General features: G+C 39.9%; 1 protein-coding gene across 1 annotated transcript; it reads right to left on the bottom strand.

The window, feature by feature from the left end:
* Window positions 1-1,140: 1,140 nt before the first annotated feature.
* On the bottom strand, window positions 1,141-2,678 carry LOC103735537 (prostate and testis expressed protein 2-like). The gene is made up of 3 exons (XM_008834842.1): window positions 2,621-2,678; window positions 1,790-1,933; window positions 1,141-1,301 (listed from the first exon to the last, which is right to left on the bottom strand). Exons 1-3 carry the CDS (start codon window positions 2,676-2,678, stop codon window positions 1,141-1,143), a joined length of 363 nt encoding a protein of 120 aa, XP_008833064.1.
* Window positions 2,679-16,197: the final 13,519 nt, after the last annotated feature.

Here is a 16,197-nt window from a genome sequence, read left to right as displayed (position 1 = left end):
GGGTCCCAGGAGCTTGTAGGACTCTATTTCCATATGGTCATGCACCTCCTCCCTGGCTCTTACAATCTTTCCACCCCTGAATTTGTGTTTTCTAAGTCATATGGTGACTAGAAATTTTTCCTTTCTCTTGCCCTCACCAGAGTCACCCATTTCCAAGACACAAGAGGTCAGAGGATGCCCTTATGGAAAGCCAAGCTCTCTCTTTCTGTGAGAGTACCCTCCCAGCCTCAACCATAAAAGTCCTTAGGTCACTAGTCCCTAGTCGCCTAGTAAAGGCGAATTAATGCCTCCCTTTCTGAGTCTTTGTCCCTGCAGGAAGTTTCCACTTTGTGAAAAAGTAAACCATTGTCCTCTAGCTAGAGTAAATTTATCTTTTCCCATTACACCTCGAAGGAAAGAAGGCTAGAGGCCCTCTCTAGCCCCAACCAACAACTGTTTAGTACTATGCACCATGGCAAGGGACTCTGTTACAGCCACTTTGGTGCTCATGTACTGACCAGAGATTCCATTGCACTTATTTCCATGCTTATGAACAGATGTAGAGATCTAATCTCTGTACTAGAAGGGACGAATGAACACCCTAAGTCCAATAGGAGACAAGGGAGAGTCACTAGGACGTGAACATGAACCCAGATAAGGTTCCCAACTCTTTAGCTATCAGAGAAAAAGAACACACCAGCTTAGCCAGTGTCAGGTGTAACCGAATTTAGGATCCTAGACATTTGAAGAATCTGCCACTTTCTGTACAGATTCTCCTCATTCTTATCTAGCCCACTGTGGAAACAACCTATGAGTCCTGTGCACATGGTCAAATTATGTATTACAATATTCTTGATAATTCGCTTGATAACACTCAAATGTCCCAACACAATATGATTGCCTTTTCACCACAGTTGGACTTGTGGTTTGGCCCCTAATCAGAACTGCAAATCTACCTCATAGATCTGACATGAGTCCAAGTTTCATTTCAAAGTTCCACCAACTTCCTTCTCTATTTACAGCCCATTTCTCTTGTGTCCTTTGGATCTCAGGAGACTTTGTGGGTTGTGGGTCTTAGTGAAGGCACTTCCGAACCTTAATTGTTCAGGAAGGAATGGGCAGGATGTGGACAGAAAGAACACCTGCAAGCCAGCTGACAATTTAGACAAAATCATTTTCTTGGAGGGGACTCTCTTCTGTTGACAAACTGTTGCAGTAGCTTTTGTGGCAGCAGATGAAGACACTTTTCTCTTGCTTGGTGATGCGCATATATTCCACACATCTTCTGGGGCAGCTCAAAGTAGAATACAGGTACACGTATTCTGAAGAGGGTAATAGATAGATACCCCAGATTAAGCCAGTGACAGGAAATGCAGTTAAGCTATCCTACCCTTCCCTCACACTCCTTGAAGAAAAACCACCAGAAACTAAAGGGTCTTCCATAAAAAGATCTCTTCCCAAACAACTTATCCCTGCCCCCAGCACACATATGCACTTACGACAGAAGTGTAATGGCCTAATCTCTTGAGGTTTAAGTCACTGAATATAAGAGTTGGTTGGGAATTTGGAGGTTAAGTAATTAAACCAAAATGTATTTTGGTTAAATGGGTTACCTATCAAACCAAATCATTGTGTAGATGAGAGTTTTGAATTCAGAATGAAAGGAACCATATCTAGAACCATCAGTTAGGTCAATGCCAATGCCAGTGGAACAGTCAAATTCTGAATCCAAATCTAGGGCTCTTTTTCTCCCCAAGCCAAGTCATAAAGTCAGTCTCCCATCCCTCCTCTCCTCTTTCCCTCACCTCACCTCCAGTATAGTGTTGAACATATACTTCTTTAGTCTGGCATGCAAAGTCAGGATATCTGGGTTGACAGACACCTGAATTCCTTCTGCAGGTCTTGCCCACGAATTCATCACAGGAGGTACAAAAAGTAGATTCCTGTATAGAACCTAGATATCATGTCAAAACCAGAGTGAGGCAGAGGAAGCCAACTAGTGAAGAGGGCAGGAAGGCACCTAATGCAGGTGTCTGACTGGAGGCTGAGTTTCCAGGCTTCCCTAGCCTGACTTCTGTAGGTATCTGGGAAACCCTCCCTTTGAAGGAATATCTCCCAGGGGCACTGGAGAATCCAGGTTTATAAGTTGTAATTACCAGAAAGACCCCTCCCTCTCTCTTCAGCTTCAGCTTGTAGCTGTAGTTTCTAAAGGGAACAATGCGGTGGACATTTCATCGCTGCTAGGGTTGGTCAAGGTTGAGGGAGAAGACTGAGGATTCAGTGGGGAAAAGAAAGGAAGAGATTTCTTTTCAGTTCCTTACCAAGATCTGAATCCTAGTTGAGAGAAATAGTGTGTTGTTCTGTTGGCCCATTTCTAGACCTTCAGTTATTTTTATCACCCTTTCTCATCAAGTTTTCTCTCCACAACTTCCCTAGAACTAGACTTTGATGGAATTATTAGACAGCAGGTCCTCCAGGAAAAATTTCCATGGTGGGGACAGAGGGTCGTGACAACTAGAGAATTCAGGAACCTGAATTCAACAGCCCCTGAAGCGCCTAGCCTTCCCAAGCAGGATGTTCAGGACACCACTCTCAGACCCCACCTTCCTGCTCTCTTTGTCATGAGACTCACCCTTTGTGCGAGACTGGCACAAAGACAGGAGGCCTCCTAGGAACAGGAGGGACAGGAACCTGTCCATATGTTGGATAAAACAACAAAGGCAAAGAGTGATGAGGCAGTAGTCCAGGTCCAGCAAGAGCTCAGCAGGTGTGCACTGTGCAGGATGTGAGAGGTGCTGAAGCTGTGAGTTCTCTGATCTTCCCACTCTGTGAGTGATGTCCTGGCCTTTGAACAGTGCTGCGTACTTACTGGTACTGGTAGCCCTGCCTCTAGCAGAGTGGGTGTTCTGCTTCCTCTCCCTGTTCTGCAGCCAGTCCATGATGTTGATCAGGGAAATACTATAGGAAAGAGACAGCTCTAGTTTCAAGGGAGGATAAGATAGCTATATCTTGCAGGTCTGTAAGGATGTGGCACACATATTTATTGTAGGGGATTCCCCAATCCAGTCATATTATATAAGGTTGAGCTAACGAAAGGGGACCCCATCAGGTGAGGGCAAGGATCTAGTGTACATACTTCAGTGTTTCAGTATGTTCAATGAGAATGGAACTGGAGATTACAAATTCGAGTTTCACTGGAATGCAGATCTGGCAAAGGGGCTAAAGATGACACCATATCAGATTGAGCCACGCACAAGATAGGGAATTTAAAGAGACAAATGTAGACAATTCAGTTTCACCAAGATAAAAACACAAACAAGAGATGTTCTAAGGAAACCATGGCATTTATTCAAAAGCATATCTTTCTTCCTTAATTTCCTCTCTCTCTCTCTTTCTTTCTCTCTCTCTCTCTATCTCTATCTCTCTCTCCTCCCCTCCCCTCCTCTCCTCTCCTCTCCCTCTCCTTTCCTCTCTCTTCCCCCTGACAATCAATGAGCTCATTGATTAATTACACTTGTCCTTTCCCATGTCTCTTGACTGAGTTATTGGGGATAGATTTCTGTGGATATAACCCAAGTATAAGTCTCAATCACTTAAAACCTAAATAAAAGAAGCTACTTTTGCTAAGTGGTTCAGTTACTTCCCTTATTCCATTTTCAAGCATCTCCACCTCTATGTAGATGAATTTAAAACTTATCTCTTAAGCCAAGAAACTTGTTCTGAACCCCAAAACTGTAGAATCTAATTCCTTTCAGCTGTTTCACAATCTTGTTCACACAAGGGGACTAAAATCTATGCAGGTGAGGAATAGCCATTGACTAGTGTGAGGGAATAAAGTACAGATGGGGTGTGACATAAGGAACCAAAGGACTTGGCTAAGTGGAATTTAGATGAATGACATTCTGTAATGAGAGGAAGGCTATGTAGAATCCTAGAGACTGGAGGCCTTGCCACACATCACATGACTTATATCATGTGCCACAACATAAACTGAGTTAGGCCAAAATGATTCCTCTTCAATTTTCTGGAAAACTTTTTAAAAATATTTGTTTTATGGACAGGAGAGATGACTCAGTGGTTAAGATCACTAAGTGCTCTTGCAGAGTACCCAGGGTCAATTCCCACATGGTGGCCAACAACCATCTATAACTCCAGTTCCAGGGAATTCAATGCTCTCTTCCATCCTCCATGGGTATTGCTTGACACGGGTGCACTTACATACATGCAGGCATTATACTCATACACATAAATTAAAAATAACAAATGAGTTTTTTTCTATAAAGAGGAGGGTCAACACGGAGGAATCATTTCCTCCATGCTTCCAAGAGAAGCCAACAATGGTCGAGCAGGACCTTTGACTTTTCTTCACATAGATGGAACTGGTAAAAAGAAAGGAGCCAGGGGCTCCTCCCAAGCCCATGGGACCCCTGAGGAACAGATCCTCAAACGACCTCAAGAGTAAAAACAAATCGGTTTATCTGGTCCAATTGTATGTCCTTAAATACCCAAAAGGGAAGTATAACCAAAGATTAAAGGGGCCAACATAATATCATAAGACCATACATATATATAGCTAAAAGTTACTTGACAAACAGCAAAGCCAGACAGGCGATACCTTCAGTCGAGTTGTTGGCCAGGATAGATAAAGGCTCTTCCAGATAGTAACCCAACACGCTACTGGAAAAATGAACAGCAGACCACAATTCTATCCAAAGGAATACTGACAATGGATTGCCGTAGATGAGGAACAGCTGATCCTTCTGGAACAGGGACCTCTGGCTGACTAGATTTACCAGAAGGGCAGATAGGGGGGAATGGATGGGGGTGCTGATAGCACAGTAGACAGTGGCAGGGATGACAGAGTATGGAGGCTCTAGTGGGAGAGGAAGGCTGTCTATCTGATGAGTTTATATTCATACTCAGATGCCAAGGAACTCAGAAAGTAAGCGACTGTGACCAGTAATAGTCATATATATAGAGGTTAGAAATGCATGTGAAAACGTCTCAATGTCAATTGCCTTAAAATGAATTTTTTTGTATGAAACTGTGTATTTTAACAACGAAGTGGAGATCTTTTTTAAACGTTAAAACCTCATTTAATTTTATGTCTTATAGAGTTTATAATGAGTAAAAGATTGTACAAGTGTAATAATTCATCTGTAAACCTAAAAATGTACAGCCAATTTTGAAAGAGATGTACCCTAGCTCAGAAAAATGTTATTGAATAGGTTAAAAAAATAATAACAAATGAGTTTTTTTAAAGAAAATGTTAGCCTAGAAGTCTGGGGCTTTTAGATACATGACTTTTCTTGTCTTAGTTAATGCTATCTTTTAAACAGCAGTCATCTTCCTTCATATAAACACAAGAGTGCCAAATAAGTGCTCTCACAGATCAAAGTACCAGCAAATGACTGATTTTATCCTCCAGTGATAGAGACAAAAGCAATAACTGAACTGTCAAGGTCAGAATTCTCAATGGGAGCTCTTAACAGTGACTCCAACACAGCCAACAAGAGCCTTTGCTGTGAGTCTCAAGGCATGTCACAGTGCTCTGCCTCATAGGCCATCTACCCCTGGTTCCAAGGAAATTCCTCTTCTAATTCTGATGGGACTATTTGAATAAAAGTCTAACATTGAGTCTAGACTGTTTTCTGTTTGAGACATACATACGCTACAGTTTTGAAAATAGAGACTGGCCAGGCATGGTGGAACACATCTCTAATCCACACACTTGGAAGACTGAGGAAGGCATATCATAAATTCACGGTCAGTTTGGGCTACATAGAAAGGCACTATCTCAAAACAAGCAAATAATAATGAAAAAAACCTTGAAGTTAAGAAAGGTTAAGTGAGTTGTTAAGGTCTATTAAATAGTAAGGAACAACATAGATTTGTACCCGAGCTGTCTCCACAGTCCATCCAACTGTTCAGCACTGTGACGGCTAATCCTGGGTGTCAACTTGATTGGATCTGGGATTAACTGTAATGAAAGAGATCTTCTTGATTGGATCATCTAAAGCCAGAAGACACACCCTAAATGTGGGCGTTACCTTCTGATGGCAGCCTGTATAAAAGGCCAAGGCAGAGGAGAACACCTGGCTTCTTGCTGCTTGCCTTCTCTCTTGCCGGTGAGTTCGTCTTGCTGAAGATAGACTGAAGGCTAGCTGATCTTTTGGAATTTGTCAGACCTTCAGCACCAGATTCGGACTACTGAGACATCCAGCCTTGTGGACTGAGCGACTATGGATTCTCAGCCTCTCCAGTGTGGTGCAGCCATTGTTGGACTACTCGGACTATATATATATATTCATTCTACCGGTTCTGTTTCTTTAGAGAACCCTGACTAATACAAGCACTATGCCAGATGATGTGTGTTATGATACTGAACCTTGGACACAACAGGGACTCATTCACCATTTTTTTTCTGATTCCTGGGTTTTGTTTTTGTAATAATGCAAATAATCTTTGCATTATTTCCATCCCTCCCAGTCCTCCTACAACTCCTCCCATATCCCCCATCCCTCTCAATTTCTTGTCAATTTCTTCTTTGATTATTTTTGTTACATACATACATACATACATATATTTGTTTACAGATATGCATATATATGATGTGCTGAGTCCATTTAGTGTTATTCCTTATGTACCTGTGTTTAGGGCTGTCCACTTAGAATTAGATAGCCTCTCAGGGAGCTAGTCCCTAGAAAATTCTCCATCCCTCAGCATCCATTGATTACCTGTAGCTCTTCATCTTGAGATGGGAATCCCATGAAATGTCCCCCATCAATCTTGGTATATCAGCTGGTTTTGTCATTATATGCAGATCTTTTTAGACTACCATACTATAGAGATTTTATTGGTGTAGCTTTCCTATCATGTCTAGAATGCTTTAACTAATAGCAGGTATCTTGTCCCTCTAGCTCTTACATTCTTTAATCCTCCTGTTCCACTATGTTACCTGAGCCTTAGGTGTAGATGTTACATTATAGTTGTGTCACTTAGGACTGGGCATCTCATGATCACTTATTCTATGTGTTTGATCAGTTGTAGAACCTTGTAATAGTCTGCATCTATTGCAAAAGAAGCTTCTTTGATGAGTGGTGAGAGGTATGCTTTGTAAATATGAGGATGCATATTCAGAATATAGCAAGAAATTGCATTGATCTAGCAGAGTGACAGAAGTAGGTTTTTCATAGGATCTATGACAGCTCCAGCCATGTGAACTATGGCTATGTTTATGTTAGCATGCATGAGCTCCCTCCCATTGAGTGGGCCTCAAGTCCAATTAGATAGCTCTTGATTACCCCCAAGATAAAAGTGCCACTACTGCATCAAAAGAGATTATTTGTTGGGCACACATATGACTATCTGAAATTTCAGCACATCTTATTAAGTTCAGTATTGTCCTAGTTCATTTTAATTGTCATCTTAACACAGCCAACAATTATTTGATAAGAACCTCAATTGAGGAATTACTTAAATGAGATTGGCCTAATGGCATGTCTGTGTGGGGTTGTCTTGATTATTAATTAATCTAGGAGGGCCCAGCCTACTGTTTACAATACCATCCCAAGGCAGGTAGTCCTAGGTTGTATTAAAAATACTACTTAAGCATGATCCTGTGAGCAAGGCAGTGGTAAAGCTATCAGGCAGTGCTCCTCCATGATTCTTGCTTCCAGGTTCCTGCCTTGAGTTTCAGTCCTGATTTCTTTCAATGGCAGACTGTGATATGGAAGTGTAAGCTAAATAAACCTTTTAATCTCTAGGTTGCTTTTGTTCAGAGTGTTTTATCACAGCAGCAGAATTATACTGGGACACATATTAATATATTTTTAGTACTGTTTTCTGAAGCAAGGAGAGACAGAGAGGTCAACCAGTATGGAAGAGAGTGGGACTATATAACATTAAGAGGAAGAAACTTAAAACTCAAGTGCATTCATGCCTTACTTGACCATGGGAACTCATTCTGATAAATACGTTGTTAGGTAATTTCATCTTTGTGTGAACATCAAGGCGTATACAAAGATGGCCACTGACATCATGAGCTGATGTAATCCTATGAGACCAAAATTATGCATGTGGTTCATTGTTGATTGAAACACCATTAAATGGCACAGAACTATGCAAAGGAAACCCGAGTGCATGGATAACCCTGCCATTTATGTTATTACACTACCTAGACACAAGCTGTTTTGAGTTTCAGTATCATTGTTCCTCTCTATCTTGTTCCACAGATACCTGACAGACTCACCACTGAGAAGCTAAAAAAGCCAAGATTCCCATTCAGATGAAAACAAAAGACATGCATTCTGGACCTTAGCAGAGGATTTAAGGAGAAAGAAAAACATGTGGTTCACAACTGGTCAAATTACAGAGAATAAGTATCTGTGGCATGATCAATCATAAATGGGACATCAATAACACACCTCCTTCCCCAAGGTTCAGATAACATTACAGAAGAGGAGTGGGGAAAATTGTAAGAGCCAGAAGTAGAGGAGGACTGGGGTGAAATGGTATCATCTGGACACGATACAACCATTGCATTCATGAACTCACAGCAGCTGTGGATGTTTACACAAAACCTTTACAAGATCAAGCCAGTCAAAATTTCAACATGGATATAGAAGTGGCACACAAATCCCTACCCCTAGCTGAGATACTATTGACATTTGATGACTGCTAGGGGAGGGAGAGTCAGTTTTGTTTAAGGGTAGGTTGACCATGCTCCAGTGGATGGTCCCACATTCATGTGTATATGGACAGCACAAATTGAATTTCATGTGTTTTTTTTTAAAAGAGAACACAAATTAGGAAGGAAGATGTGTAGGGGGAATCCAGGAGGAGTTGGAAGGGGGATGAATATGATCTAAATGCATAGCATGCATGTATGAAATTCTCAAAAAGTTACTAAAAACTATATTTTAAAAAGATGTGGTTCATCAATTTTTAAAATATTTTTTATTTATTATTTTTATTTTATGTGTACAGTGTATTGCCTGCATGCATGCAAGTACACCCATGTAGTACAATGTCAGCAGAGGTCAGAAGAGCATGTCGGATCCCCTTGAACTAGAGTTATAGACAGTTGTTATCTGCCATATGGATGCTGGGATTTAACCCTGGGTTTTCTGCAAGAACAGCCAGTGTTCTTAACCACTGAGCCATCTCTCCAGCTCATCAGTGTTTTGAGAGCATTCAAGGGTAGGAGATGAGATAACCTAAAGAAATAATTGGACAGAAGGCTATTATACATGAACCACATAACCTTAGCTTTGGGGTATAAGAAAAAAATAGTTAAGTCTTAAACTTAACTCATTAAGTATTATTGTTGCTGTTGTTGTTACTAACTATGCCTTTGCTGCGATGGTTGCTTTGTTTAACTTTTGTGTGCCTACCTATATAAAAGCCCAAGCCAAATAAATGTATCTTTCTCTCCCTGGTTCTCAGGTGGCAGCCTATGTTCTGAAAGAACTGATTGCTAATATTCTTCCTGAATGAGTGGTGATTCATGTTGCTTCTCTTGTGAGATGCAATTCAAAAGGAAAGAGGCATCATAAAGATAAAAATTCCAGAAAGGGAAGACCACCACAACATATGCTATTAGTCTACTTTTTTGGTTTTGTTTTGTTTTTATTTTGAGACAGGGTTTCTTTATAGCTCCAGTTGGCCTGGAACTTGCTATGTAGACCAGGCTGGCCTCTATCTCACAAATATCTTCCTGCCTCTGCCTCCCAAGTGCTGGGGTTAAAGGCATGCACCACCACATCTGATTTATTAGTCTGAAGCTAGGTATTTTATATATTTAATTTTATGTATTTTATATTTTATTTATTTTTGTATTATTTTATTTATTTTTGTACATTTTATTTATTTATATTATATATATGTATATTTTATATTACCTTAAGTTAAGTATTTTACAAAGTAAATTGTTTCTTTTAGTAATGTTAGTGGTCCAAATGCCATGACACCAGGGCACTGATGGGGGCCTCCCAGCTGCAGTACAGCATGGAAAATAAACAAGAAGGAAACCTACACACACAGAAAGGAGAAAATCTATGAGGTGGGTCCACTTTGCAGAGGACTAAGTTACTCAGCAAGGCTTACATTAGTCCCTTCTAAGAGTGAGGGAGATGCCCCCAATGACCCAGACACTTTCCACTAGGTATCACCTCAACACCATCATGCTGGAGACCAAGGCTCCAACACACAAACCTTTAGGAGATGGATGAAAATCACATCTAAATCAAATCAATCATTATAAAGACGGAGTGGTGGCATGGAGTGATAGGCTGTGAGACAGAAAACAGAATGGCAAACAGCTGGGAACTAGTTCACAATTTCAAGACAAAAAACAAAAATAGACAATGGTGCAAATTACTCTTCTGTTAGACTTATGATAGTGATATCTTCTTTAACTTTATTTATTTTTATGTGTATGGGTGTTTTGCCCACATGGATGTAAATGCACCTGTATCATGCAATGCCCAGAGAGGCCAGAAGAGAACACTGGATCCCCTGGAACTGGAGTTATGAATGGTTGTTAGCCATCAAGTGGGTGATGAAAACTGAACATATGTCCTCTGCAAGAACAGCCAATGCTCTCAACTGATGAGCCATCTCTCCAGCCCTGATACTGGTATTTTTACTATTGCAATAATTTTGCAACTATGGAGACCTGTGTACTTAAGGATAGTCAAAGGAAGAGTTCCCAGAACAGCAATTTGGGGCTACATTCTAGAACTCCATAAGATGGGGAGAGAGTGTGAAGATGTTACAAGAATTTCACTTTCTAGGGACATGGAAGTATAGCTCAATGACAGAACTTATCTGACACACAGATAATCTTGAGTTTGACCCTCAGCATTGAATAAACAAATACAACTTTAATATAGCACATGTGAGCATAATACATGCTCAGGGAATCTTGAAGCCATGGAGTGTAATACTGAGTGAAATGCACAGAGGAATGCCACATAGTGATGGTCAAATTAGGAGTCCTTATTATTAACCAGTGGTCAAAAGGAGATTAATGCCCAAAAGATCTCTCAACCCCAAGGAGAATCAGAGCAGGGTTTATAAAGCTTAAAACCACAATTACATCATGCCAGGGATAAAGCCAATAATCATAGTTGCATCAGATCACCGTAGTTATACCAGACCAAAGGCAGGTCAGTTAACAAAGAGGTTTTCAGGTAACAGAAAGTTTCAGTTAGGCTGAGAAGGAAGATGTGCTACCAGAACATGTGACCTGGCTACTTATAAGTTTCCCAGTGTTGTAGAAACAACTACTCCCTGAAACTGCCTGCATGAGACCTTCTGCCTGACTGGTTGCAGTGGAAATGGCTGGGAAAAAAAAACACTGAGAAATCAAAATTCAGCTAGAACAAAATGAAGTTAGTTTTGCTATTTCAGAAGAGATGTGTCCTCTAATAACCTTGGATTTCCATCACTTGGATGTATGTTTCAGTCTTTGGAATAACAGAAGCTGTTTTGTGTTTCCTTGAGTGTGATTGTATCTCCTAAACGTTCTCATGGCTTTTTTCCTCTCCACCCACCTTTGAATGCAGCCAAGACGTCTAGTCCTGCTTATTTGAGTCCTCCTGTTCTCTCTTCTTGCCTGATTAAGCTTTCTGCCTCTTATCTGATGCCCATTTGCATTTTGTCATCAAAAATTCCTCAGATCAAAAACCCAAGAAACAGATGTTCTGGTCCCTTAACCACATGTACTGGATCTCAGGCATGGAACAAGGATCTGAGTATATAGACATAAATCTAATGCAAATTGTACAAATTCTCTAGAGAGTAAATAACATGATTAAGAAAAGTCAGCAAGGTCCCAAAATAAATTGAGAAATAAATCATGATTATTAACCAATTCAGTCTATCTTTTTGTTGTCTCCAGGAAACTCATCTCACTTTCAAGGATAGACACTATCTCTGGGTGAGAGGATAGAAAAAATATTTCAAGCAAATGGCCCTAAGAAGTAAGCAGGTGCCACAATTTTAATATCAGACAAAATAGACTTCAAATTAAAACTCATCAGAAGAGATAAAGACAGTTACTTCATTTTAATCAAAGGAACAATTTACCAATAAGATATCACAATCATGACATACATACTAAGTCTGGAGTAGCCAAGTTCATAAAATCAGTACTCTAGGACTATAAAACAGAGATTAACCCCAACTCACTAATAGTAGGTGACTTTAATACCACACTATCTTCAATAGACAGGTCAAGTGGACAAAGAATAAACAGAGAGACATATGAATTAAATGACATATTACATGAAATGGGACCAAACAGACGTACATACAGAATATTCCACCCAAGCACCAAAAATACACTTTCTACTCAGCAGCTCATGCCTTCTATCAGACCACAGTGCAATAAAGCTTATAATCTACAGCAAAAGAAGCTCTAGTCACTACACGAACTCATGCAGATTAACCATCACACTCCTGAACGATGAATGGGCCAAAGAAGAAATTAAGAAAGAAATAAAAGTATTCCTGGAACAAAATGAAAATGAGAATAGTCTTTCTTTTTAAAAACAAATTTAGTGAGTTTTTGTGCATTTTGACAGGTATTCTTCCTAACTCCAGAGTCTATTTTTTGCTACTAGTACAATTTTGTCATTCTGAGACTATCCCATAAGTGGAATCATATAATACAAAATCACTTGTGATTGAATGCTTTTCATTTCCTATAATACTTTTGTTGAATTTATCAACAGTTCAACTTTTTGTTATTCAATAATATTTCATTATACAGACATACCACTAGGTTTTTTTTTTTTTATCCATTTACTCTTAGGAAAAAATAATCTTTTTTTCCAGTTTGGGGCTGTTACAGATAAAGCTTCTATGGATATTATTTTGTAGATTTTTGTTTTAATGTTTCTTTTTTTCCCTAGGATGAAAATGCTATCTGGAATGAAGAATCTAGGCACAAAAAATGTGGAAATGACACTTTGTAACAAACTTTTATAAGCCAGATTAATCATTTGTTTTGACAACATTTAGGACTATGTATTCTCAGTTTGCATTCTGTGTATCTAGCTTGTTCAGAATTAACTGACCTCTAAGAAAAACAGTGTTATCAACCTTACAATGATTTGGAATCCTGATGTAACTGAACACTTACCTTTGTGACTCAGTTATGCCCCCTGACTCAGAATAATGTTGGGGTGCGTATGTGTGAGTGTGTGTGTGTGTGTGTGTGTGTGTGTGTGAAAAAGAGAAAGAGTGAGAGAGAGGTGGTAGTTAGACCTATTTCTACCCTTGATAATAACAATGGGCATAAGTTTATGACATCTACTTGTGGCTCTATATGCGGTTCTGAGTCACTAGGGTCAGAAAACAATTTCTTCCTTTGTAAAAACGGCTATAAAGATTTCTTATGTCTTTGCCATGCCATGCTTGATATGCTTCTCAATCAATACAAATGTTAGCTCTTTGTCAGACAGAATAGAATAAAGTAGAAAAATAGAATAGAATAAGAAAACAGAAATACAAAATTACACAGAGTTCTGAGAGAGAATCAGAATACCTTAGAACAGATCAGGCTCACTTTTTATTTACTTTGTATTTTATGTGTATGAGTGTAATGCCTGGGTGTAGGTTGGTGCACCAGTGTTATGCAATACCATGGAGGTCAGAAGAGGGCATAGGATTTCCACCATGTGGATGCTCAGGATCAAACCCAGGCCTTCTGCAAGAGCAGCCAGTGCTCTTAACTGCTGAGCCATCTCTCTAGCCCCCAGGGCTCACTTTTGTTTAAACTACTCCAAGAAAAAAGATTTTTTCCTTCAGTGCAGAACCACCACAAAAAAGCATTTAATTCTCTGTGTATAAAATGCTATTCCAGTCAAACACCTCTACTGACAAGCAGCATAGTGGTTACATAGACATAAGCATTCATCTGGAGGATAGGCCCACATGGGCTAGCCTGAGGCCAGAAGACCACCTGGTGCTGAGCCACCCTGAAATCTACATCCATGAAGGCCAGGCTGGGTCTGGGGCCCGTGAATGCTGACTTGATGCTGGTGCATTGTCCTGGTACTGTGGCTGAAAGCTCAGGCCTGAGGTGGAGTCTGGGGGACTGGCTAGAGTCTAGGGTCCTGGAGGCTGGCCTGGATCCTTGGGCCACTAGGGCTGACCTCATGACAGGTTTTGTTGGGGCAGGTGCTTATTCTACCCTCCCATCTTCATGAGGGGATTGCTCTCTGCTGTCCTACCTTGGCGTGTGGGAAGGTAATAAGGTACTGACCTTCCTGCCCTTTCCCTTCTTTATTTCTGTGCAACATTTGTGAGCTGTAATGTCTTTCTTACTTCAATTCCTTAGCTTCTTGGGAACAATTTGTGTGTGTGAATGCTCATAGAAGTTTATTTGAGGGAATGAGCACTGGAAAGGTATATTCTGTCATCCTGGAGATGTTCAAATTTACACTTTTTAAAAACTTTTTTATAAGGGAATAGAATTAGAGACAGTTTAGTAAGAAAAGAAAAGCACTCCTGAGAGTGGGAGTCAAAGGAAGAGAACACATTCAAATGCTGTGAGCCACGAACCGCATGACAATGTAGAAGACATTTATAACACAGTTGCCTCTCCCACATGTGTATACCATGGACTTTTCTTGTGCATGTCTATTTGTTATATGAAATCAGATGGAGAAGAGCTTCCAGTCTTTCTCTGCCAACTGGCTGGATTCTATGTATGTTAATCTTGATGTTACTTTTTTTAGTCTCTCCTCTCCTGCCACAATTCCCCCCTGACAGCTGTGGTCCCAGAAATCTTTTGGGCGAAGAAGGAGTGGTGATCAATCAATCTGTTTCTGTAAGTGCTTCCATACTGGTTATGGGTATAGTCCTTGCCTTAAAGGGACCGTAAAACTCTCTCCCTACTTTATCTATTGGCCAGAGAAGAGGCTTTGCCTTTACTGTAATAGGAATTGTTTGGAATCCCTCTATCACAGGAAGTTTAGTTTGAAATTATTACATATTCCAGAAGACATAAATTTTACAAGATTAAAAACAAGGATTAAGCAAAAGCAATGTGATTATGTCAATCAATGATGCCCAAAAGGGTGAAATCTAGGAAAATCTTGGCCATGTTTGCTCCAGATGAGCCATCTTTTGTAGATTGTTCTTAGCGGTGTGATCCCACAAAGAAGATAAAGGAAATCCGATTAACTGAAAACATTAATGATGTCATTTGGATCTAGTCTGCAATTCCCCTAGGCTGCTAGGTCCTTGGTTTTACAATCTCTAGGCTGGTACACCAAATGTTATAGGTGGGGATATGAGTTTGGAGGGAACCCCCTGGGGTATCCTAGGGAGACCTGCTGAAGTATCCAGGTTCTTGTGCCCAAGGGCAATGAATTGGATCAGGGACATATGTTTAACATTAGAAATCAAGACAGTTTAAGAAAGAAAAAGCATTCCTGAGAATGGAAGTGGGTTAGTGAGCTAAAGGAAAAGCATGGGTTCCAAAATCCCATGTAGACTTTAGTTTTAAAGAACTGTCTATCCAAATTCTTTGCCCATTTTTAATTAGGTTAGCTGCATTTTTCCTTTCTTAATGTTGAACTGTAACATACAGTTACATATTCTGAATATTCCTTATCAGAATTTTTTAACCAGTGATTTTTTTCTTTCTTTTTTCTTTCTTTTCTTTCTTTCTTTTCTTCCTTCTGTCTTTTTGTCATTTTTGTCTTTATTTATTCCTTTCTGTGATACTTGAGATTGAACCAAGGACCTTGTGCATGCTAGGCAAGTACTCCAACACTGATCTACATCTATTACCAATTTTTAACTTTTTATTTGGAGACAGGGTTTCACTAAGTTGGCCAAGCTGAACCTGAACTCACTTTGTGTCCAGGTAGGCCTTGAACTTGTGGTTCTTTTGCCTGAGCCTCCCAAGTACCTGGGCCTGGTGGTGTGAGCCTCTAATCCCAGATACTTGGGAAGCTCAGGCAAAAGGATCACAACAAATTCAAGGCCTATCTTGAGTGGTTACCTTAATCCAGCTGTGTGATGTTTTTATTTGTGCCTTTATTGCAATAAAATGATTTTAATTGTTTAAAAATTGGTTTTTCTGAATTTAATTTTTTTATTTTTTGAGAATTTCATACATGAGTACTATATTTACAATAAAACTATGGTTTTAGTGCCATAAAATTACCTGGTCCAGAGTCATGAAGATTTATAATA

The sequence above is a fragment of the Nannospalax galili genome, unplaced genomic scaffold, assembly GCF_000622305.1.
Source record: "Nannospalax galili isolate Female #2095 unplaced genomic scaffold, S.galili_v1.0 scaffold690, whole genome shotgun sequence".
Classification (NCBI taxonomy): Eukaryota; Metazoa; Chordata; class Mammalia; order Rodentia; family Spalacidae; genus Nannospalax; species Nannospalax galili.
This window is presented reverse-complemented; position numbering and strand designations above follow the sequence as displayed.